Below are 26,113 nucleotides of genomic sequence, written 5' to 3'. Positions count from 1 at the left end.
TGGCGTGGTGTTTTCAGGGGGAAGAACATTCAGTCCAAACACATCAACTGCACGCTGACCAGCACAGCGCTGTGAAATGGCATCAAAAAGGCGTTGAGCCGTGCGCCAATTGAAAGAGCAGGCAGTCCACATCTCTAGGAAAACAGAATTCAGTGTCCTTGCCAATGCTGATTTAACCAGCTGCCCATTGCTGGTCAGTCCAGTTTAGTCACAGACGTTGAGAGCATCAGTACTGATTAAGAAGACGACTTGACTTAGCCTGTATTCTGCGAGTAGTAATACATAGTAAAGTAATTGCATGTAGGAGGCAAAGGAAGCACATGAATAAATAAGTTAAGTTCCTTTTCCTTTTAGAAATAAAGTTTTCTATTAACTGGAAAGTGTTTTGTACTTATAATTTTGGATTTCTCCCACTGACCATTGTAACTTTTCTCCTTTCTTCTTTTTTTGTGCTGACTACCACAGTAACCAACACAACATTTACTTCTTCCGATCATATGAGCACCTCATCATAATGTGAGTAAAGCTTACACACATTTCCTCGCTAAATATGGTTTATGACCATTTCCTTATTCCGTAACTGCTAAAATTTAAAACACAGTTTCATTGGATTGTTCTCTGTGCCTTAAGGTATTGGATAAACTCAGTTCTGATTAAGACTGTATCTTTAAACCAACTAGATGAAAACATTTAAAAAGAAGAACAGACTGACCTTGTAGGCCGGAGTTGACACAAGGTTTGTGTTGTCAATCGGCCCCGGTGGAGATGGAGAACCGCTGAAGGAGCTTGTCGCCTTTCGTGGCTGACGAGGTGACTGACTCGGGCTTGATGCGACACTTGATGACCTGTATCGGACAGAAACATGCACAATAGAAAGCACTGCATGTGAGAGCATAAACTCCACTCCATACAACATCTATTACTGTCACTCGTGTACTTCACTATACACAAATCTCAACATTGCAGTTAATTATTGTAATGATTACGTGAATAATATCTAGTTTAGAAATAGCTTCACACGAAATGCTTAAAAATGGGTCAAGGTAAAAGCTCTGCTCCCCTTCCTTCTCCCTCACCCAGCTGCTGGTAAAATAGCATTTTGCTTAAAATTTAGTACATAAATCCCAGTGAAGATACATAGCACACATTATTTGACCCCAAGATGACAGGATAAGAGCGACCAACCTGTGCCAATAGGCTGTACTGAACATTCAGCCTTCTGAAGTAAGTACTGGCCAGCAATTCTGTCTGACACTTATTAGTTTTCTCGACACCTTTTTCCTTCAATGCTGTTAACATAACAGCATACAAGACACTTACCATAGATTATGTTACCCAAGTCAGCATTTCATAATCATGTATAAGAAATGTTTTCAATAGCTGTAATACTGTGATGTAATGGAATGTAATTGAATTAAGTCAGGTGATGCAGAGGGAATCAGATTAGGAAATGAGACACTTAACGTAGTAAATGAGTTTTGCTATTTGGGGAGCAAAATAACAAATGATGGTCAAAGTAGAGAGGATATAAAATGTAGACTGGCAATGGTAAGGAAAGCGTTTCTGAAGAAGAAAAATTTGTTAACATCGAGTATAGATTTAAGTGTCAGGAAGTCGTTTCTGAAAGTATTTGTACAGAGTGTAGCCATGTACGGAAGCGAAACATGGATGATAAATAGTTTGGACAAGAAGAGAATAGAAGCTTTTGAAATGTGGTGCTACAGAAGAATGCTGAAGGGAAGATGGGTAGATCACATAACTAATGAGGAGGTATTGAACATAATTAGGGGGAGGGGACCAGTTGCTAGGACATGTTCTGAGGCATCAAGGGATCACAAATTTAGCATTGGAGGGCAGCATGGAGGGAAAAAATCGTAGAGGAAGACCAAGAGATGAATACACTAAGCAGATTCAGAAGGACGTAGGTTGCAGTAAGTACTGGGAGATGATGAAGCTTGCACAGGATGGAGTAGCACGGAGAGCTGCATCTAACCAATCTCAGGACTGAAGACCACAACAACAAATACTGTGATAATGTAATTACAATTTGTGAAAAGTTTCCTACACTGCAAAACAAATTATTTCATATGTACATAATGGCATAATAAAACTATAACTCTGGTCATTTGGTCCACATATATTTTTTTTCTTTTTATTCTTCTGTCTTGCATCATGTTTAGGTTTGAGAGTCGTCTTATTTTCTTTTCTTTGGTTCTACTTCCTATTTCAAATATGTTCAGTTCTATCTGCACACTCAGTTTTAAACAAATACAGTCACATTAAGCCTGTCACAGATCTCGGGAATTTCATTTCGATGTCTGTATCTTACTAAGGTGTTTTGAATTTGTCACCATGTCTGAGCTATGCAGCAAAATTACCACAAGCACTACTTCATAAAATCTCATTCTTATCTGTTTCCTTACTTTCATAGGGAATACGAGAAGAAATGTGACACAGTTATGGCAAAACCCAGTTGGGAGAATGTAGAGGAATTGTATTCGAACATGGTCAAGCAACCGTTCTGTTAACTACTGTCTCATATCGTATCTAGGGATTAGTGGACACACAGAGGCAACAATCACATGATTTCGTTTATTTTTCCCTCTCTCTACACACAAATGTAATAGGAAGGGAAACATAATATTGGTATGAGGTGCCCTTGCTGTGCACTGTATAGTGGCTTGTGAAGTATTAACATAGATAAGGATTAATTGTACCTGAATACACATCACGAAATGACCAGCACTACAAAAATAGGAACTATCTCACATCGAGGGTTACCAACAGTAATTATATGTGATCACCGATTAAGAATACAACAGGATATATGGGAAGTTGTACAGGAAGGATAGAGCTTAGCAACCCATAGACAGCAAGGAGAAAATGGCTGCACCTTTTTCAAACTGTCCAGCCATTTGCCTTGAGTGATTTACGGAAATCGTGGAAAAATCTAAGTCTGGATGGACAGAAGGGGAACTGAACAGTCATCCTCCTGAATGGGAGAAAGTAATAGAAGTAACACAGATACCTTATTCTAGTACACTGAACGGCACCTTGCAGAGTACAGATCCAGATGTAGAAAAAATCTACTTCACCTCGTCTTCCTCTACCTCAACCTCGTTCAACATCGACCCCACACCTCTATCCACATTAAACTCACCAACCACCAAAGTACGTGCATTTCGAGAGCTGTCATCCTTTCCACACCGAAAATCCATACCATACAGCCGAGCCACCCATGGACAATGTATCTGTGATGACAAGAATTCCCTTGTCCATGCTGGAGGCCTCACAAAAGGCTTCAAAGAGAGGCAATATCCTCCACACCTAGTCCACAAAAAGGTTTCCCGAGCTACACTGCCGCACACTGACAATCCTATCACCAGCAAGAATCAGCCACATAGGAGTGCACCCCTCTTCACCCAATATCATCCTCAACTAAACAACTATAAACCATATCCTTCGCGAAAACTCTAATTCTCTCTCATCCTCCCTTAAAAGAGAGGCATTGTACCCAAAACCCTTTCCACCCCTGCTAAAGTGGTGGTCCAGTGCCCACCCAATCTATGCCCGTGCTACTACTACTCCCAACACATTCCGACAGGGATCATATACCTGTGGAAGACCCAGGTGCAACACCTGCCTAGTCCACCGACCCAGCACCACCTGCTCTAGTCCTGTCACAGGCTCACCCTACCCCAGCAGCAGCCAGGTCATCTGTCAAAGCAGCCTTGTCATATACCAGCTTTGCTGCAAACACGGCACAGCTTTTTATGTCAGTATGATTACCAACCAGCTGCCCACCAGGATGAATGGTCACCACCAATTACCACCCAATGGTTCAACATGCAGGTGAGCACAACTTGCTCAATTTCAACAGCTACTTCAATAGTTGCCATCTGTATCCTCCTCTCCATCACCAGCTTCTCCAAACTATGCAGATGGGAGTTATCCTTACAACACATCCCCCCATTATCATAACTGTCCCATTTCAGTCTCTCTGTCCCCGCATCGCCCACTTGAAAGGGGTTAGGGGTTAGAAGGGATGTGGACTCTAGGGAAAGGTTGTTGGCTGGGTCTCAGCATTTGAGGAGAAACTGGAAATCCTGCTGGATTTATGGAATGGGGTCATTGTGTCAGGGTTTTTAGGTGAATGAAACTGACAGCTGGTGGAGTTGTTCTGCCAGGTAATCTTTGTGGTTCAAAAGAATGGTGGTGGAACCTTGTCAGCAGGTAGGATTATACAGTCAGGATCAGTTTTTAGTTGGTGGATTGGACGTCTTTCTGTTGATGTAAGGTTAGTTTGCATGTCGAGGGATTTGAGAAATGATTGTGAGGCAAGTTTCAGGCTTAAGAAATTCTTGAAACTTAACAGGGTGTGATTTAGGGGCAGTAGGTGTGGATCAGTTGGATGGAACAGTTACCTGAGTCAGGCAGGGTTCAACTTTGGTCTTTGGTTGAGTCTCATTGGTAAGGCGGTTGGTGACAAATGTTTCCACTGTAGGGACCAGGAGAAGGAGTAAAGGTCTTTAACACATCCTTGCATGATGGAATTTGGGAGTGGGGCAAAAGGTGAGGCCTTTGGAAAGGACCAATACTTCTGTGGGGCTAAGGCTCTTGGAAGAAAGATTCATGACTGTGTTTCTGGTCTGTTTAGCTTCTGGATTCTGTATGGTGATGGAAGTGAGTTTCCGATGGTAGGTAGGTGTGCGAGGCGGGGTTTGTTAGCTATGAGGGGATATGGGGGAGATTTAAAGGTTACTGCAGAGGTGGTGTATAGTGGATGATGGTAGTGCATGACAGAAGTAGGAAGAGAACAGGAGGGAGAGCTTTATAAGGTGGTGGTGTGCATGCTTTAGTTCCTGGTGCATAAAAGTTTTGATGTATGACATGGGATCCAAAAATTTGTAATTACATAGCAATCCACCACCTAAAAACTGATCCCAACCACATAATTCTACCTGCTTACATATGCACCATCACTGTTGTTTTGAACCACAAAGGTTACCTGACAGAAGGACTCTGCCAACTATCAGATTCATCCACCTACAAAACCCTGCCACAGTAACCCCATTCCAGAAATCCAGCAGGATCTCCAGTCTCTCCTCAAATCCTCAGGCTCATCCCAGAACCTCTCCCCGGAGGCCATCACACTTCTCACCCCTACCATTTCTCACACCCCTGCCTTCCACAATCTTCCTAAAATCTATGAACGCAACCACCAAGGAAGCGCCTTTGTGGCTGGTTACTGTGTTTCAACTGACCGAATCTCTGCTCTCTTAGACCAACACCTTCAACCTATTACCCACAACCTACCCTTTCATATGAACAATACCAACCATGTCCTCCACTGACTCTCCCCAGTTCCTGTTCCTTTACCAAGTCATGCTCTACTCATCACTATTGATGCCAACTCCCTTTACACTGGCAGCCCTGATGTCCAGGGCCTTACCCCTACCTTTCTCTATGCCCAATGGATTCCAAACCTACAACCTCCTTCGTAGTCACCAAGACCAATTATATTCTTATCCACAATTACTTCTCCTTTGAAGGCATCACCTACAAACAAATCCAGGGCATGGCTCCATCCTGTGCCTACCTATTCATGTGCCATCTAGAGGAATACTTTCTAAAGACACAGAATCGCAAACTCATCATCTAGTTCAGATTCAATGACATCTTTGTGATATTGATCGAGGGTGAGGACACCCTATCCACATTCCTCCAGTACCTCAACACGTTCTCACCCATTCGTTTCAGCCGGTCCTACTCAACCCAAGAGGCCACCTTCCTCAATGTGGACATCCACCTCCTCAAAGATGGCTACATCAGTACCTCCATCAATATCAAATGAACATTCCACCAGCAATACCTTCACTTTGCCAGCTGCTACCCATTCCATACCGTCCCAGACTTGTACAAAAACAAATCTCCCATGCCTTTTTTCTCCAGTCACCCACCACTTCACAAAGCCTCCTGTCCAACCACAGGGGAGCATTCCCCTTGTGACTCAGTACCACCCAGAACGGGAGCAACTGAATCACTTTCTCTGCTAGGGTTTCAACTACAAGTCATCATGCCTTGAAATGATGACTATCTTAGACACTACTTTTCCCAACCCTCCCACAGTGATATTCCACTGCCCATCAAACCTACACAAATCCTTGTCCACCCCTGCAGAGCTCCTGCTCCCAACCCCTTGGCTGCATGCTCAAATTCCTGTAATAGACCTAGATGCAAGACCTGTCCCACATACTCTCTCTCCACCACCTATTCCAGACTGGTCACGAGCATCACCTATCCCATCAAAAGCAGGGCTACCTGTGAAACCAGACACATGATATCCAAGCTATGCTGCAACCACTGTGCTGCATTCTACATGGGCATGACAACCAACAAGCTGTCTGCATGAATGGTCCATGACAAACTGTAGCCAATAAATAGATGGACCACCCCTTCACTGAACAAGCAGCACAACATGACTTTCTTTGTTTTAATGACTGCTTCACAGTCTGTGCCATTTGGATCCTTCCCACCAACACTAGCTTTCCCAACTGCACAGGTGGGAACTCTCTCAGCAATGTATCATACATTCCCGTAAGTGTCCTCGCCTCAACTTTTGTTAGTCATTGTCCTCTGTCATCTAGTCCCTTCCCTGTTCCCATTCCAGCTCTACACAGCTCTCTGTTCCACCTGTGCACCCATAGTCTTCTCACTTCTCTCCTTTCCTGATACCTCCCCCCCCCCCCCCCCCCAATCTCCCGACTGCATCTCACTGCCCTATCACCTCTCCACCTCGTCCCTGTTTGTTCCCACAAGCAGCACTTTACTGTCCCCCAGTCCTACCCTGTTATCCCTCCCCCTTTCTACACCAACCTCTTTCTTACCCCCACCACCCGGCTGCTTCTCCCATCACGTGCTGCTGCTCACAGTCTGTCTTCACCAGCCAGAGACTGTGGTCATGTGTGTACCTATCTGTGGCTCATCATTTCTGCCACAGGGTGAGTAGCAACTATCCTTTTAATAATATTGTTACTTTTCACCTTGATTTTCCATTGTTTGATATTCTGAATACAAGATTTAAATAATAAGGAAAGTGTCTGAGTATAGGATACACTAAAAGTGGACACACACTCAAAATGTGCTAATCACTCTATTAATGTTTTTGCAGAAAGTAGAAGGCTGTTTTCAATAAATATGAGAATGGTAATACAGCTGAAAATGAGTGTTTTGTTGAAAAAAGTTACATATTTTCCCACAACTGTCTTATTTTGCAATAATAATGTTGCCAACATCACAGTAAAAATAAACACCATGTCCTTGTACTACAAATAAGCAAGAGCTGTAAGATACAGAGGAAACCAAAAGACAAGTACACATAGTTCACATGTACCTGGATGTTTCTTGGGCTGCTAGGGAAGTTGTGGACAGCCTTGTAGAATTAAGAGAATCTGTTGCTTCAGTGGTGGCATCGACAGCATCTTCAATCAACTGCTGGTTTGGTCGTCGTCCTGATAAACGGCCTGTACTGACACCTCTCCTCAAACTTCCTGAATTGCTGCTGTTTGGACTCTCACCACTTGGCTGTGGACAAACATGAAAAATAGTTTCCAGTATCCCACAGATTTCTCCTGCAAAACAGCAAGAATCATTTATGTATCTGAAACATTGACAAACTCCACAAACATAACCTGCTCAAAAGACTCAAAATACATTTAAAAATCATACATGAAAAAACATTCTCAAATAGTTTTTATACACATCATAAACCGTGGACTTTGCAGTGGTAAGATGACTTATAAGCCTCTGTGAAACAGACAGCTATACCATAGGTGCAACCACAATGTAATGCTATCTGTGGAGAGACCAGACTAACCTGTGGTTATTGAAGAGGGACATCAGCCTTTCCTGTAGCTGTAGACCAACAGTCTGGGTGACTGACTGATCTGGCCTTGTGCAGTTCCAGGAAGAAGAGGACTTCTGCTCAAGCGAGTGCACGGATACAAATAAAGATAATGGAAAAGTAAGTCTAGTGGTTAATATGAATATAGGAATGTGGGTAAGCCATTATAATCAGCATTATCATGGCCAAGACAGATATGAAGCAAACACCCACCAGGTAGTACAAGTTCACAGTCCTATTATCTCCAAAGATCATGAAAAGATAGAAAAAATTTATGACAAGATGAAACATAGAATTACATTTTCATCTCCCTTAAGTAATTGAATAATGACGGGGGACATAAATTTACATCAAAAAAAGAAAGAAGAAAAAAAAATAGTAGGCAATCAGGGAATAGGGGAAAAAGAATGAAAGGGAAACCTGCCTGTTGTATTATGCATGGATCATAATTTAATCACTGCTCACACTTGATTTAATATTAACAATATAGGACCCTTACAAGGTAGGACTGAGTGAAGAGAGCGAGAAGATCTAACAAAGCCTGTCGTGTTTCATCACTGGATCATTTGGTCTGCATGAGAGCATTACAGGGTTGCTCAAGAAGCTCCAGTGGCAGAGACCGTTACAAGAGAGCCTGGTTGTCTGATTTGGGGGAGGGGAGCAACTGCGAGGTCATCAGTCCCATGGGATTAGGGAAGCATGGGGAACGAAATCGGCTATGCCCTTTCACAGGAATCATCCCAGCACTTGCCTAAAGCAATTTAGGAAAATCACGGAAACCCTAAGTCAGAATGTCTGGGCGTTGGTCTCAACTGTTGTACTCCTGAATGTAAATCCAGTGTGCTAACTACTGTGCCACCTTGTTTGGCACAAGAAAGGCATTGTGCATCATAAAGAAGTTTAAACTGGAAATTAAGAGAGTACTTTCCAGAAAAAGTCTCTCAACATATTTCTTCATCCCATATACAGCTCATGAAATGACCACAATGAGGAAATTCGAGAAATTAAGAGCCAATACAGAGGCTTACCAGCAATCATTCTTCCCATGTATGATTTGCAAGTGGAACAGGAAAGGGAGGAACAGCTAGTGGTACCAAAAGTATGCTCTCGACCACACACAGTCAGGTGGATGGTAGAGTATGATGTGGCTGTAGATACAATGATAAGACAGACATTTCGTAATCAGATTTTTAACTGCAAAATATTTCCAAGGGCAGATGTAGACTCCCACCATAATTTATTGTCTATGAATCACAGATTAAAATAGAAGAAAAGTAGAGAATTAAAGAGATGAAAGCTGTATAAATTGAAAGAACCAGAGGTTGTTGAGACTTTCAAAGATGGTGTTAAGCTACTACTGAGTAAAATAGGTAAATGAAATACAGTAGAAGATGAATGGTACCTCTGAGAAATGAAACAGTGAAGGCAGCAGAGAAACAGGCAAAATGTCAAGCCTGAGTAAAACACACAAGATATTGAATTTAATTCATGAAAGCAAAAAAATATAAAAATGCAACAAATGAAGCAGGCAAAATAGAATACAGATTCCTTAAAAATGAGATTGACAGGAACTACAAAATTGTAGTAAGTATGGCTAGAGCACGAATGCAAGGCTGTAGAAGCATGAATGACTAGAAGGAAACTTATGTCATCTACGAGCAATAAGCAAAAATGAGAAAGCTGAAAGGTGGGAAACATAAATAGAATGGCTGTAAAAATGGAAAAAAATGTTGAAAATATTATAGGTAGGGAAGTGAAGGTAAATAAATATGAGGTGGAACATATGATACTGTGAATATAATTTGACAAAGTGGTGAAAGACCTATATCAAAGCAAAGTTCTTGAGTAGATCACATTCCCTCAGAATCATTGAGATCATTGGGAGACCCAAACATGACAACTAATCCACATGGTGAGGAAGATATAATACATGACAATTAAATTGCTCTCGGGTTTCAAGAAAAACAAAATAATTCCATGATCAAAGCACACAAAATGAATTAAAATTTGTGCTGCGGCTGGGACTCAAACCTGGATGCTGAAAGGAAGGATACCAAGCATGAAGATACATAATTACTGGCTATCCAGCAGTAGCCTTTCAGGCTATGAATAAAATACTGGAACAGTTAATCCAAATATATTAGAAAAATCTTAAAACTTGACCTTTGTATTACTTCTCTCCACAATCATTATTGAGATTTAAGCATTTAACTTATCTCACAGCAAGCTGCCAATTTTCTTCTGCACAAATTTCTGCTGTCAAATTCCGACACAACAGATGAGTAATTTAACCTTTTGCCGAAAATGTTGTTACAACATTATGAACCCAGTTTTCTTTCATATTTGGAACATGTGAAATGGAAGTTGAGAAAAAGCACCCAACATCTGAAATAAAATCTTATTACAGGAAGACAGAGCTTTATTTAATGTAAAGGACTACATCCAATAAAGACTTAAAATGCACTATTTCCAAAATTCATCAATTAATCGATAAAAACTGTAACTGCATACAATTGATAAAAAATTTGAATTCCGAGAATTAGGCAAGGTCCATCTGGAGCATTATTACACACTAAGTGAATCAACTCATCAAAGCAAGTGATATTGAACTCCCAAACGCCAGTACCAGCGAGACAGATGATACGAAATTAAAATCAACAGCCTAAATTATTCTTAACAGTAGCTGAAAACGGGGGCAAAAAAATCATCCATCGAAAGCAGCTTCGATAAATTTACTTAGGCATATAACATACATTCCACCAGGCACAAATTTTGCTGACTAACCTGTTAGAGAGGCCATAAAAATTATTATGACATTAAAAGATAGATACTCTTCTTGTTATGGTGATATCTAAGCCAAAGTACTGAAATCATGTGTGAACTTTCTAGTTCTATTCTCAAGTTACCTTCGTAATCAGTCAATGCGTCAGAGTATTTTCTAAAAGACTGAAGCACGCAGTCGTAACATCAAGGTAAGAAACTGATGTTTTAATTATTGACTGATCCCACTTCTTCCTCTCTTCCGAGAGATTTTTATGCCACACATAGATCATGTGGAAAAATTACTGTTGTGCTATCCCTTTCCCACCCCCTCCAGAGTGAAGATTCCAGTTTATGTGACTTGCATTCTAGTCCAAGCTGCCAGAAATGGTGAGCATACGTGTTTCAGATGTGGTCACTTGTGTGAATGGATGTGTGTGTGTTTTGTTTCCTGAAGACAGCTTTGGCTGAAAGCTAATGTGTAAGTGTCTTTTCATTGTGCCTATCTACAACTCAACATTTCATTTTTACAGTACATAGCAATCTATCTTTTCCTTATACTGTTGATATACTAATGAAATAACAATATTATGAAATGGGTAGATTGTTACGATGTACAGGAGGCACCGAGTTGCAGACAGTCATAACAAAGAGACTGCTAGACATTTGTTGTTATTCCAACCAGTATTTTCCATTGTTTGATATTAAAGGATTACAATTTTAAGAATAAATGGACAATATTTATTTCACAAGTAGTGTCAATCCACTGTTCTGACAGCTCTTTTTCCAAAATCCAAAACCAAACTGCCAAATGGACTTTCACAATACAGAAATCTGCGAATGCACCATTCAAGATGGCTTCACCGACCATAAGCTGTTACCAAATATTGTACAGTGCATGTAATTTTATTCCAAATGTATACGATTGGTGAAAAGTCAGGAGCTGCTATGATTTGCAAGCTGTCATTTAAAATTTACAAATTAATGAAATGTTTGAGTTCAGCATCTAGCCAACATCAAGCTCATTAAAGATTGTGAACCAACTCAGATGGATAACATAGAAATGATCACATAGGTAAACCACGTGGCACACTTTTGTTCTTTGGCAGGCTACAAAGAAAACTGCTAACAAACCACTTCTGTGTCCAATCCTAGAATGTTGCTGAAGTGTGTAGGATCCATCCATACTAACATTACATATGTGGAAGTAACTCTCTCAGCTACATTTTCATGACTAAAGCCATGAACTGGTTTTGGTGAAATTTGGTATAGAGATAGCATCAACCATGAGGGAGAACACTGACTACTTTAGAAAGTTGCATTATTTTTCCGAGTATTATTAATATTTTTAAACGTGAGTGGGATGCAACTGATGATTGCGTGGAGTCAGCAACTGAATGTTTATAGATAATTCAACGACAGTGTGAAACCGATAATTACTCATGTGCATGGTTTCTTAAATTTTAGAAGCACTTATTACTCCACCTGGTGAAGCTGGACAATTTTTTATGGTGAAATTGTGTGGAGATACATTAATAAAATCCAATGGTAAGCTCAAGAACCATATTTGAAAGTATTACGTTGGGAGAGCCTTGATTGACTGACAGATTAACTGAGGGGTGGGTTATGGGACAAAACAGTGAGGTCATCAGCCCGCAATAGCAAAGTTGCTTGTGGAAGAGAGAGGGTGCCCTTAAAGTGGACATATTCAGTCATAGGAGTCAATCTATAAAATGATGAATTCAAAACACACACAGCAGAAGGCATAAATTGGCAGCCCAAATGTAGAAACTGGAAAAATGGAGGAGTAAAAGAGTGGTCTTCCCATGGGGGAATGGTCATGGGCCCCCAACCGAGAAAATGTGAAGAGAGATCCCAAGCACAACCACCAGGCCCCTGAAAATAAACACCACTTTCATGGAGGAAACTGAGGACCAGTTCAACCACCCATGAATTGTCTGCTTATAGTAAAATTAAGGAATCTGGAGGACTATACTTTGTATGAAAGGCCAAAATAAAGGGATATTCCACCAATGTATGGGACACAGTCAGACTGGCTCCACAACCACATTGATTGTGTGAAGTTTATTACTGAGGGCAGTAGTGCACCAGATGTCATTCCACTTTTCGGCAAAAGGAGATTTGACGTAGATTCACAAACCTGCAGCTGGACTCGTGAAAGGTATTGGAGGTAACTATCTGCTTCTCTAGTCAAATGGTCAGCCAGTTTATTCCCTGGGATGCCCACACAACTTGGGACCCAGAGTAATTAATACAAATGAGTAGACAGCATGGCCAAGGACAGAGAGAAACTCAAGGATAGCAGAGACCAAAGGGTGAAAAGAGTAGCACTGATCGATAGCCTGCAGGCTACTCAATGAGTTGGTACATATTAAAACACTGTGGAAGGAAGCCTGTTTATGGCTAGCAGCTCTGCTGTGAACACAGTACATGATCCAAGCAATAAATTGTGTTCTAAGCCAGTAGGAGATGTGAAAAGTATCCCACCTTACCTACCGTCTTAGAGCAATCCGTGTAGAAGATGGTAGCACCCTGGAACTCTGGAAGGATGGAATGTACAAGATGCAACAAGACCATAATGGGGACAGATACTGTAAGTCTCTGGAATAGGTCCTTCCTAATCCATGGGCTAGGCATCATCCAGGGGTGGCAGGGGAGGGGGGGGGGGGGGGGTGAGGGGGGCCATTCCATTGAATGGAGGTTGGTTGGTTGGTTTGTGGCGGGTTTAAGGGACCAGCACTGAGTGGAAGTGGAGATCCTGAGAGACAGAAGTGAGACCCATTTCAATCAGAAATCCCTCCTGTGGGCAGTTATCAAGAGGGAGACATCACTCATTTGGAAAGAGGACTGGGTGCACAAGATGATCAGAGAATTGGCGAACGGTGATTGTGTAAGAAACTAGGAGTTGGTTCCATCATAGTTGTACAGGGGGAATCCACACTTCTGCAAGGAGATTGTCAGTGTAACTAGTGTGAAAGACACTATGGTGAACAGGGTCAAGTTTTTTCAGAGTGGAAGGAGTCACTGAGCCATAAACCTATCATAACCTAATCTGGACAAGACCAGAGCATGGTGAAGATGGATAAGACTAGCATAGTTGCATCCCAAGATGTGTAGGCCAGGAGGCAGAGAGCATTAAGCTTCTGCATGCATGTCATCTTCCGATGACAAATATGAGGCAGCGACGTCAGCTTTTTATCAAAAATAAGGCCCAAGAAATGGGACTGTGCTACAACATCTAGCTGCTCATCACATAAATAAAGTTCTGGATTGTGTTGTACTGTGGTTCGATGACCAAAATGCATAACCCGTGTTTTGGAGGGAGAAAACAAAGTCATGGGAGACAGCCCACACAGAGGCCTGTGTGATGGTGCCCTGGAGCTGGCACTCAGCAGAGGTTACTGAGTGGGGGCTGCACCAGATAAAAAACTCGTCGGCATACAACACCAGGGTAACCAGAGGTGCAACAGAGGTTACAAGCCCACTGATGGCTATGAGGAAGAGTGTGAACATTTAAAACAGAACCCTGTAGGATACCATTCTCTTGAAACTGAGGGGTGCTGAGAGAAGTGCCAACTTGAACTCGGACGAGCCAATGGCATAAAAACTTGGGATAAAAATCTGAAGTGAGCTGTGAAAGCCCCAGTCATGGAGGGTAACTAACATGTGACAGTGCCAAGCTGTGTTGTATGCCTTATGTAGGTCAAAGAAGACTGTGACAAGGAGCCAGCAGTTAGTAAAAGTCTGTCTGATTGCTGTTTCCAATCTGAGCGAATAGTCAGTTGGAGATCGTCCCTCCTGGTAGCCACACTGATAGAGACAAAAGGCCCTGAGATTTGAGTACCCAACATAATTGGAAGCTAACCACCCTCTCAAGCAGTTTGCACACTACATTTATCATGCTAATCGGGGGGGGGGGGGGGGGGGGGAGGGGGGGGGCGTAGCTGTCTAGAGACATAGTGCTCTTCCCAGGTTTTAGAGGACTGTCTCGCCACTGTGAGGGGAAGGCACCTCTGAGCCAAGTACAGTTGAAGACCCTGGGTAGAAATTGCCTCAGTGTTGGATCATCTGGTTGTGGATGGAATCCAGGCTGGGGCCATGTCATGTGAAAAGGTAAGTGCCTGCAAGAATTCCCATTCAGTGAAGGGTTCATTATATATTTCAGCTTGGTGGGGTTGAAAGAAATGGGGCTCTGTTCAACTCAGCATTCTGCCGGTGATGGCAACGCCTTCAGAAACATATTATTAATATTCTTTATTTTACAAAATGCCTCACAAATTTAAGTCTGACTTAGTGCATAGTTCTAAGAGTGCTCAAGCTGGAAAAGTTACTCAAATCCAACAAATCTCAGATAATCTCAGCTCCACTGGAGCTCAGATGCAGAATGTCAAGCGGCCTTTATATTAGAGCTAGGGAGACAATACAACAGTCAACAAGCCCCTCACATTTTAGACACCAAGCTTCACACATTTACTATAGCTTTCGTGATGGTTGATGACTCACAATGATTGCATCATTTAAATGCTTATGAGAAACAGAGATGTCACACCTTTACATGTAGAACATGAAAGGGTTCTAGTGAGGATGCATTTGACTATGACCTATATCTACACCACTGCATACACATATAGATTACTAGCTTATATACTCATCATAACAAAATTACTAATATGTGAGTACAGCTGCAGATCACACATAGCTAAAGATAAAAATGTTGTTTATGATTCAGCAATTGTCAAGTGGCATTTCAATTTGTTAATTAGTATATAATTTAGTTATAAAGTATGAGAAAGTAGTTAATGAGATTAGAACAAGTCATTTTAAAATCACAACACTGATACACTACTCATTCTGTTGGTAGCTACTAACCTCCAAATCCTGTAAATATGAAGAGAATCAAAATTGACAGAGCAGTCCACGAGATCTCTTTGTTAGAATTTAATAAAGTTACGAGAAAATCATTAAATGTAAAAGCATAGGAGCACGTTCATGACACACTGAATGTGAATTTCTTTCCCTGTCACTATTGTTGGTATAATTTGAGAACAAAATGAAAATCACAGTTTGGAATATATATTAAATATAATATACAAAATATTACATTCCATGTGTCAAAACGTACTTGTCTTTTTAAAAATGAAATAACTGAAGAGGCATACAACATAATTTCATAGTCTGGAAGTGGTGTTATTCTCAGTTAATGAGTAGTTGTCAATAACAAGTCAACCTTGCTATCTCATCATTTCACTACACATTTTATGTCATTTATCCTGTTTTTCATTGTTTTCCTTTTTCTTGACCTGCTACAGATACTGCTGAAAACATGAGCACTAAAACACTAAGTTATTATAGCCAATTTCACACAACACATTATAACCCATGTGGCGCGGTAACAAACATGACCACTCTTGTATCAGTTCTAATGTGCACAATCACCTTTTAGGTACAGATTTTTAGTATACAGAGCCTAACTTCGCAAACTTGGCCCTGCATATTCAGAATACATCTCTTGAGCAGCTTTCACTTACCTTATAGGAGACGTAATTTTCCCAGGAACGCCACCAGTCACTTGCAATGAGATACCAGAACTGTCCCACCCTATAACCACGCCTCTTCTCTCTTTCCAGCCAGCCTTTCACAATTTCTCCCTCTTCTTCACGTGATACTGGGCGTAGCCCCAAAACAATGTGACATACCTGAAATACATCAAATTATAGTAAACTTCTACACAGTTTCAAGAAACCCAGCATGAGTAGGTGGTCAAATTTAGTGGTGGTGGTTAGTGTTTAACGTCCCATCGACAACAAGGTCCTTAGAGACTGAGCGCAAGCTAGGATTAGGGAAGGATTGGGAAGGAAAGCAGCCGTGCCCTTTCAAAGGAACCATTCCGGCATTTGCCTGAAACGATGTAGGGAAATCACGGAAAACCTAAATCAGGATGGCCGGAGACGGGATTGAACCGTCGTCCTCCTGAATGCGAGTCCAGTGTGCTAACCACTGCGCCACCTCGCTCGATGTCAAATTTAGTGATTTCACAACAGAATCCTCTATGACAGACAAGTACTTATGAATGCTTTACACACACACACACACACACACACACACAGTAATATGTATTCTAAATTCCACATTACTGCTGAAAAAGTGAATGCAAGAGTCAGTTTACTGTACGGATCAATGTAAATGCATGTTCTTGTATACATTGACAAGTAGTGTGGCCTGCAAGTGACTGACTATTTTACAATTTCTTGCTCTAAATGGAATCAAGTAGTGATCTAGAAATTTAAACACACCAGATATCATAAAAACCATGACGTCCACAGGGTCTAATAAAAAATAAGTGTGAGGATGGGTCATCCACAAATACACAACACCATTACAAATTTAGTCAGACTCATTGGGTTCAGAAAAATCAATACAGCAGACCTCATGGATGACTGGATGGAACAAAGATATGTTGAAAGTGGGCATACACAGGAACTCAAGAAAAGTAAAGATAATATCCTGAACAAGGTGTGGTATTTACTTACATAAGAGACACATTAAGGTTTCAACAGGGAAAGAGATGAGGGTGGGCGAGCGAGCGAGGGAGGGAAATCAGCAGTAGATGGACATTTGTGCAAGTTGATCTTAAAGTTGTCATGTCATTAAGGCTCGATGGTAGTTTACCTGACTGCCAAATTCAAAAGTAAAAGAAGCTAGAGCCTACATGACATTCCCATATGTTACCAGAAGAATACTGGTCAAGGTATCATGGATTCCTATGGAATAGGTTGCTGAAAGACAAAACTGTGCTGGATTAGCAGTACAGCTCACCATAAAATGTGCAGTCATCATAACTGCCTACATAGCAAACCATTGATTACTTCATTTTTCCCTCAGTTGAATCACAATAAAATTTAATGAACAATAAAAAAAAGTTGAAATAACTTTTGGGAAAGCAGTCGGCAACTGCCGATATTTCAACCTGAGCACACGCTGCCATTTTCAAGGCAAAATGGCAGCAAGAACGTGCAGTGCAAGTGAATTTAAAACCTTGGTTTTCAGAGAAGTTCTGTAAAGGGAAAAGCGTGTGCGCGTGCCCACACACACACACACACACACACACACACACACACACACACACACACACACACACACACACACACACACACACACAGAGAGAGAGAGAGAGAGAGAGAGAGAGAGAGAGAGAGAGAGAGAGAGAGTTTGCCTTGAAAATGGCAGGGTGTGCTCCTATCAAAATATCAGCTATAGTCAATGATGTCACTTTGCTGCATTCTCTTAAGTTACTTGAACACAGATTAAAAATGACGGAATACAGCAATTTCAAAATAAAAACAGCAACTTGGCAATTTAATGCGTATCATCGTGAGTGTTCAGAACTTGTGAAATATTCTAATTATATTACTCCTCTGTATTCATATGTGCCCAAGGTGAAGGTGAAGCATATGGCGGGGGGAGGGGGGGGGGGAGGGAGGGATTTCAGTAAAGGCTCTGGGAAGTCAAACTGGATTTCTGGGATGGGGCCCCAGCAGTGGGCAGGCTTTGTGAGTGGATGCATTAACTAGCATGTAAACACACTCTCCGGTTTATAATTATGATAGTGGAGTGACTATCATCTTGTTGGGATCAGTTCAGAGGTGATTCTATTTTTCCTGCAGCCACAAAGTTGGTCTGATTGTAAAGGACTGAGAATAGGAATATGACACAGATAAGAAATTCTTCAAAAGTTGTCAAAGGATACACATGTGGAAAGGAGAAGTATTACTGTTAGCCACGGTTACAAAGTAGACTAGGCAGAAATCAATGTTGGTTTTGAGACGTTCTGGTCTGCCAGGCAGCTGGTGATGAAATGTTTCTACTGTAGAGACCAGGTAAAGGAAAGGAGGTCTTTGATAAGACCAGCACGATTGAAATTCGGTGTAGGACTAAGGACATGGCCTTTGAAGAGGACAAACGTCTGCAGGACAGTCTTAGAGAGCAGGCTGATGATCTCGTCAGGATCTTCTTGAGTTTTGGATTCTGTCAAGAAAGGAAATTCTGTAATGTCAATTTTAGTATGTCTGCATGGCATGGTTTGGTGGCTATTATAGGGCAACAGACTAGTTTACTGGAGATGGTTTGGGTCTATGTGGATTAACATACTTCAAGGTAAGAGAATACGAGGTTCATAGTTTAGTTTATTCAAGGTGCTAGTGTGCATGTTTGTCTGGTTTTTCAAGGACATGGATTTGGTCTGGAAGATGAAGTCCTGGAATCTCTTGACTGTATGACAGGAGTAAAGGAGCAGAGGTAGTAAACGAAGACTTGTGCCATAGGGATGCAGTTTACTACAACCAAGTTGGTGAAGATTAGGGACTGATAAAATGTGAATAGGTGGTGGTCTTTGCAAAAATATGGATTGCAGCTAGAAATGGTAATTTGAATGGTCACACCGTTGGGAATGACTCCTTGGATTAGACAGCAATTTTGGAATAACGTGCAAAACTAGGTTTTACAAATGATGTGGGAACACACTCATATTGATACAGGTTAAACGCTCATGGTAGACAAGTAGGATACAGACAACTAAATAGCTAGGTATTACAACAACAAAGAACTTAAATTGGAAGGAACACACAGAAAATGTTGTGGGGAAGGCTAACCAAAGACTGTTTTATTGGCAGGACACACAAAATGTAATAGACCTACTAAGGAGACTGCCTACACTACACTTGTCAGCCCTTTTTTTAGAATACTGCTGCGTGGTGTGGGATCCTTACCAGATAGGACTGACGGAGTACATAAAAAATGTTGAAAGAAAGGCAGCACGTTTTGTATTATCACGAAATATGGGAGAGAGTGTCACAGAAATGATACAGGATTTGGGCTGGACATCATTAAAAGAAAGATGTTTTTCATTGTGATGGAATCTTCTCACGAAATTCCTATCACCAACTTTCTCCTCCGAATGCGAAAATATTTTGTTGACACCAAACTACATAGAGAGGAACAATCACCAAGATAAAATAAGGGAAATCAGAGCTCGTACGGAAAGATACAGGTGTTCATTCTTTCTGCATGCTATACGAGATTGGAATAATAGAGAATTGTGAAGGTGGTTCGATAAACCCTCTGCCAGGCATTTAAATGTGATTTGCAGAGTATCCATATATATGTAGATGAAAATGGAATACAAATAAAGGTAAAGAAAAAAAAGCAGAGAATATTAAGAATCTAAAAATACAAAATTTTTTGAGGGTTTCGTGGCTACTTGTTAATGTAATATCTGACGACTTCTGTATCAGAATTTTCAGCCAGTATAAAACAACAGAAAATCAATGATGGAATGACGACAATATTATGAAAAGTTAACTGCATCATTGTATAGATCTTCCAACTCTTAAATCACCAATATAAGATTGAAAATATTCACAGTATAAAATAGAACAGTCCAGCCTCAGTGGCCAGAGGTAGTGGCCATCTATGCCTGAATTGTGCTTGTTTGAATGTGTGGCTGTCTTCTTCTTTAGAAGAAGGCTTTCTGGCTGAAAGCTCAAAAGCAGTCTGTCATGCCTGTCGGCAACTCAACATTTCCTATATATGGAAAATAGTAATCTATCCTTTTGATAATATTGTCATTAATCTTCAGCCAGTGTTCGTTTAGGCATTTTGCTGATGTTTTGTCAGCAGGAGTGGCTGGCATTGTCAAAGGTTCGCCCTCCATTGCTGATGGACGAATGGAGTTGAGCTCGAGGCAGTGGTGATTATAAGTATGCCAAGCCAACGTCTGAAGGATTTCCCCCAGTCATTACCATTGCAGTTCTTATTTTGTTGCTTGCAGTGATTATTCACTGCACCTTGACAATTCAGAGGTCAGTAAACCTTGAGGGGGGAGGGGGGAGAATTCTACACCATTGAGGAGTTGTGCAACATAAATGAAAGCTGGTAGATGTGTTTTTACATCAAAGAGATGATGTGTATTCAACTTTTGCACTAGTCACATAACAGTGGTCTACTAGCTTCCACTACGAGTGTTCAAGTCAGGTTTGCTTTAAATACACACTCTAATGGTTGTGAGCATTAGTTACCTTTGAGATTGGACATGGTAAGCTGCTGTTAGTCAAGAATGCCTTTAAGGTGACAAAGATGTCATTATCAACATCTCACTGTGTTTGAACGAGGCCGTATAATAGGACTACAAGGAACTGGATGTTCCTTCTGCAATACTGCAGGCAGACATGGCACAAATGTAACCACTGTACTTGATTGCAGCAGCGCTGCTCACGAGAATGTACAGCCGCAAGAAAATTGGGCTTCAGACAGCCACGTGTTGCTACCGAAAGGAAAGATCATCACATTCAGCGTGCGACTCTGACACATCGTACTGCATCTGCAGCAGCAATCTGAGCAGCAGTGAGCACCAGACTAACATAGCGAACTGTTACAAATTGGTTACTTCAAGGACAGCTCCAAGCCAGGTGTCATGTACCAAGCATTCCGCTGAACCCAACCACCACCATTTGCGACTTCAGTAGTGTCAAGTGAGAGCTCAATGGAAGACTGGGTTGAGGTCTGTTTTTTTTTTTTCTGATAAAAGCTGGTTCTACCTCTGTGCCAGTGAAATCCATGTGTTTATTAGGGGGAGGCCAGCTGAAAGCATGCAACCAACTTGTCTGCGTGGTAGATACACTGAAACTACACCTGGTGTTATGGTCTGGGGTGCGATTTTGTATGACAGCAGGAGCATTCTCAAGGTTATCCTGTGCATCCTCACTGCCTTGTTGAACGTCAATCTCGTGATTCGACCTGTTGTATTGCCATTCACAAACATATCCCAGGGAGTGTTTTCCAATGGGATAATACTTGCCCACATACTGCTGTTGTATCCCAACATGCTCTACAGAGTGTCGACAAGCCTTAGCCTGCTTGATCACCAGATTCATCTCCAGTCAAGCACATATGGGACATTATCGGACAATAACTCCAGCATCATCCACAACTAGCATTAACTGTCCCTGTATTGGCCGACCAAGTGCAATATGTATGGAGCCCCATCCCACAAACTTACATCCTGCACATGCACAACTCAATTTGTGCATGTCTGCATGCTTGCATTTAACATTCTGGCAGTTACACCTGTTATTAATGTATAAGCATTTCACCCTTGCAATGGCTTACCTGATTCTTACATTAAGCTGTGATCTTGCATTGTCAATCACTTAAATATGTTACCTAAGGAAATGTATTCCCGAAATTTCATTAAACTTCATTAATTGCGTTACACTGTTGTGATTTTACCCCATCAGTGTACATTTATAAACAACCACTGAGAAGTAAATAAAATAGAAAGAAACTTCCACATGGGAAAAATATATTAAAAACAAAGATTCCAAGACTTACCAAGCGGGAAAGCGCCGGCAGACAGGCACATGAACAAAACACACAAACACACACACAGAATTACTAGCTTTCGCAACCGATGGTTGCTTCTTCAGGAAGGAGAGGGAAAGACGAAAGGATGTGGGTTTTAAGGGAGAGGGTAAGGAGTCATTCCAATCCCGGGAGCGGAAAGACTTCCCTTAGGGGAAAAAATGGACAGGTGTACACTCGCGCACACACGCACACACATACATATCCATCCGCACATACACAGACACAAGCAGCAATTCTGAACTGATACCAACACTCTTTAGCTGCTAGACATACTATTTTTACTGACACTACCTTACATTGCAATCACAAAAAAATATTTAAGCATATGAAATGCAGCCCCACTTTGAATCTGTTCTCAAATACATGATGAGTTACTGACATCCAAGCTCAAAATCACTCTGTCTACTGTTAAAAGGTTGGCAGCTGCTGGGAATCAGTGTGTTGGGAGAGCTCCTGAGAGACATGTATCTGTGATACCAGTACCTCAAGTATTATCATTTCCTGTGGATCCTGTCTCCTCTCCAGAAAGTACAGTATCTATCACCACTCATCCAACTGACTGAGTGCAGTGTCACTGGTAGATCTAGCCATCCCATATAAGGTGGACAGGGACCAGGGAAGACTCAGGGTTCTGTACTGATCCCCCAACCAACAAATTTGATACGTTGTCTTTCACTGACACTGAAATAGTGGGACTCACTTCACCTGTTTTGCAAAAACCTATTTTGTACAGAGTCAAGAGGAGGCAAACACGAAAGGGTAGTGGTCTATCAATAGTCACCAGTTCAAAAGCACTGCAAATGATGGTTCCCCTTATGGAAATGGCAGCAAGAGACAGTAAAGGACACCGTCCACTCAGTGTGTATGCCTGGGACTTTGGTCATTCCAGCGACTGATAATTTGCAACACCGTCCCCGTAACTGATTGTGGCACTTTGGTTCAGAGCTGAGTAGAAGGACTGAAGCAGAGACTATGAAGGTTCTGTGACAAGCTAGGCTGCGACTTCCTTGACTTGTACCACAGGGTTGGCAACTGCAGCTCCCCGCCCCCTCCCCTCCCCTCCTTCCCAAAATGGGTCGTGTGTGCACTACACATTAGAGGCTGCTACTCAGAAAGCCGACTTCGTGCAGGGTGCACACAAGAGATTTTTAGTTTACGCGACTTGCCAATTAATCCAGATAACAATAGCTCAATAGCTGTAGGAAACCCAGAAGTAACAGTATGGCATCAAAGGAAATGCCTCCCATGGGTGAGTGTATTAAAATCCTACTGATTAACTGACAAACCATTTGCAATCAAGTGCTAGAATTTGGCGCGCTTCTGAAAAACAGCAAAGCTCACATAACACTAGGTACAGAAAGCTGGTGAAACCTGAAATCGTTAGCTATGAGATTTTTCAAGATAATTAAAGTGTGTATCAAAAGATTAGGCAAATGGGAAATGGAGATGGTGTATTTGTTGCCATGGACAAGAAACTGAACTCCATCGAGATACAAAGTGAAGCTGTATGCGAGACGATTTGGGCAAAACTCAGTATCAGAGGCACCATAAAATGATAATCTGATCCTTCTATCAATCACCAGACTCATCTCCTGATGAAATTCTCAGTTTACTTGTATGGAAGTTCCCCAATCATATTGAAATCATTGGTGGAGATTTTAATCAACCCACAATTAATTGGGAAGACAACACTTCTGTTAGTCATGGGAATATAAGACATCCTGTGAAATATTTCTGAACACATTCTCTGAAAACTACCTTGAACAGATGGTCAGGAACCCCACTCATGATGAAAATACACTGGCATAATGGCAACAAGTAGATCTATTTGAAAATGTCTGCACAAAACTCAAACCAGTGACCACGAGGCAGTTGTGGCAACAATGACTACCGAAGTACAAATGACACCCAAAACAAGCAGGTAGGTACATACACTCATGTACATGGGGGAGGGTGGGAACAGAACACATCGAAGATTAGAGGTAGGACACACATTTTCAGTACATGTTCTTTAGTATGTTCTGCAGAAATAATTTACATTTGAACCATGTCGGCCTGGGGGTTCAAGGTCAATATTAATATTCTGGTGCAATACCATCTACTGGTAAAATTTGCATGCATATATCAATGTCGGTCATGGATCAGTGTTACTTAAGCAGAAGTGCAGGATGCCTCAGACACACATGTGCGAGCCATACTGTCACTTCGGCAAGTTTGAAAGAGGACACACTATTGGCACGAGAGAATGTAATGAGTTCATCTGGGAAATTGCTGCTTACATGGAATGACGTGTTTTGGCAGTGCATTGGGTAGGCGCAGAATGGTTCAGGGAATGCCTTAGAACACGAGGGGATGGGTAAGGACAAACCAACCAGACCAGACCCCTAGAAGACCGACACCTCATCCCAATGGAATTGCAGGACAGACCTGTGTCCTCCTCGGCTCTGGCACAACAGTGCAACAGTGTAACACATCGTACACTATCAGGAATGACAGTCCTTTGCCATTTATTATGGCATGGGTTAGATGTACATCATCCACTTGTCTGCCTACCTTTTACGAATGCACAGAAACATGCTAGATGGCAATGGTGTATGGAACGATGTCATTTGTGACAGGAATGGCATCATATAGTGTTTTCAGAAGAATTCAGGTTCCGTTTGTTTGAAAACAATGGTCAAATTTTTGTTTGCTGCCAACAGGGGAAGTGGTATTGCAGTGACTTCATTTGCATAAGACATACAGTGCCAACTCAAGGCCATACACAATAAGTCACAGTTGGTGCTCGTCCTGGGCACTGTGACAAGTGTCGCTCACATGATTGGCATCCTGTGAACCATAGCCATACCCTTTCTGCACAACAGCCTAAACGAAATTTTTTAGCAAGAAAATTCATGACCACATGTCGCTGCATGAACACTTGCCTTCTTGGTGTCGCAGGCTGTCAGCCTTTTGCCCTGGCCCACCAGGTCACCAGACTTGTCACGGAACGAAAATGTGTAGGATATGGTGAAACAAAAGGTGTAACCCAGTGCCAACCCACAGAAGAAATTTGGAACCAGGTGAAAGAAGCATGGACAGTTATACCACAGGACACCATTCAGCCTTGTATGTGTAAATGCCATCACACAAGCAACAAGTTACCAGGGCCCATAGTGCCTACAAGGCAACAGGGCACATGTTGACCAAAGGTGACTGAAATGTTTATAATTTCTGCAGAACATACTAATGTCCATGTCCTGTGAATATGAACTTTCAGCACAGAGCAAGAGCAAGTAGAAGAACTATGGCTCAAGTTTAAATGAATAGCTGACCATACACTGGATAGATATGTACCCAGTGAACAGTTTGTAATGGGAGGGAACCTCAATGGTATACAGTCACTCTAAATAAATTCCTAAAGAAAGAGTGATTACTGTGTAATAAGTGTAAAACAAAGAGTAGGACTATAGACAGAGTGATGCTGAATGAAACCGATTGTATGTCAAGAAAGCAATGCATATACCTTCAATGCTGTTTCGCAAAATCTAAAGAAATTCTGGTCATATGTAAAGGCTGTCAATGGCACCAATGTTAGTGTCCAGTCCCTAGCAAATGAGACAGGAACTGAAATTTAGGATAGCAAAGCAAAAGCTGAAATGCTTCACTGTTTCCAGATGTTCGTTTACAAAGAAAAGCCAAGGAGAATCACCTCAAATTAATCCTTGTACCACTGAAAATATGAACAAAACAAGTATTAGTGTCAGTGGTGTTGAGAAACAGCTGAAAGCATTAAAACTGAACAAAGTTCAAGGGCTCAATGGAATCCCTATCAGATTCTATACTGAATTTGCAGCTCATTTAGCCCTCTTCTTACTATAATCTATCATAGATCCATTGAGCAAAACACTGTGCCCAGTTCTTGGAGGAAAAAAAAGAAAGTACAGGTCGCACCTGTCTACAAGAAGGGTCATAGATGTGATCCACAAAACTACCATCTAAACATAATGATATCTTGAACAGAATGACTTT

General features: G+C 41.5%; 1 protein-coding gene across 1 annotated transcript in view; it reads right to left on the bottom strand.

Moving 5' to 3' along the window:
• The window catches only part of LOC126284103 (ubiquitin carboxyl-terminal hydrolase 32), a 203,137-nt gene that overhangs the window by 138,746 nt on the left and 38,278 nt on the right, over nucleotides 1–26,113 (bottom strand). Inside the window, exons 9-11 of the mRNA XM_049982761.1 lie at nucleotides 16,213–16,380; nucleotides 7,394–7,584; nucleotides 713–845 (exon numbers count right to left, since the gene is read on the bottom strand). Coding sequence (XP_049838718.1) covers nucleotides 713–845; nucleotides 7,394–7,584; nucleotides 16,213–16,380 — 492 coding nt within the window. The remainder of the gene's footprint in view (nucleotides 1–712; nucleotides 846–7,393; nucleotides 7,585–16,212; nucleotides 16,381–26,113) is intronic.

Source organism: Schistocerca gregaria, chromosome 8, assembly GCF_023897955.1.
Source record: "Schistocerca gregaria isolate iqSchGreg1 chromosome 8, iqSchGreg1.2, whole genome shotgun sequence".
Taxonomy (NCBI): domain Eukaryota; kingdom Metazoa; phylum Arthropoda; class Insecta; order Orthoptera; family Acrididae; genus Schistocerca; species Schistocerca gregaria.
Note: the sequence above shows the minus strand (reverse complement) of the source record. Positions and strands in the feature narration are given on the sequence as shown.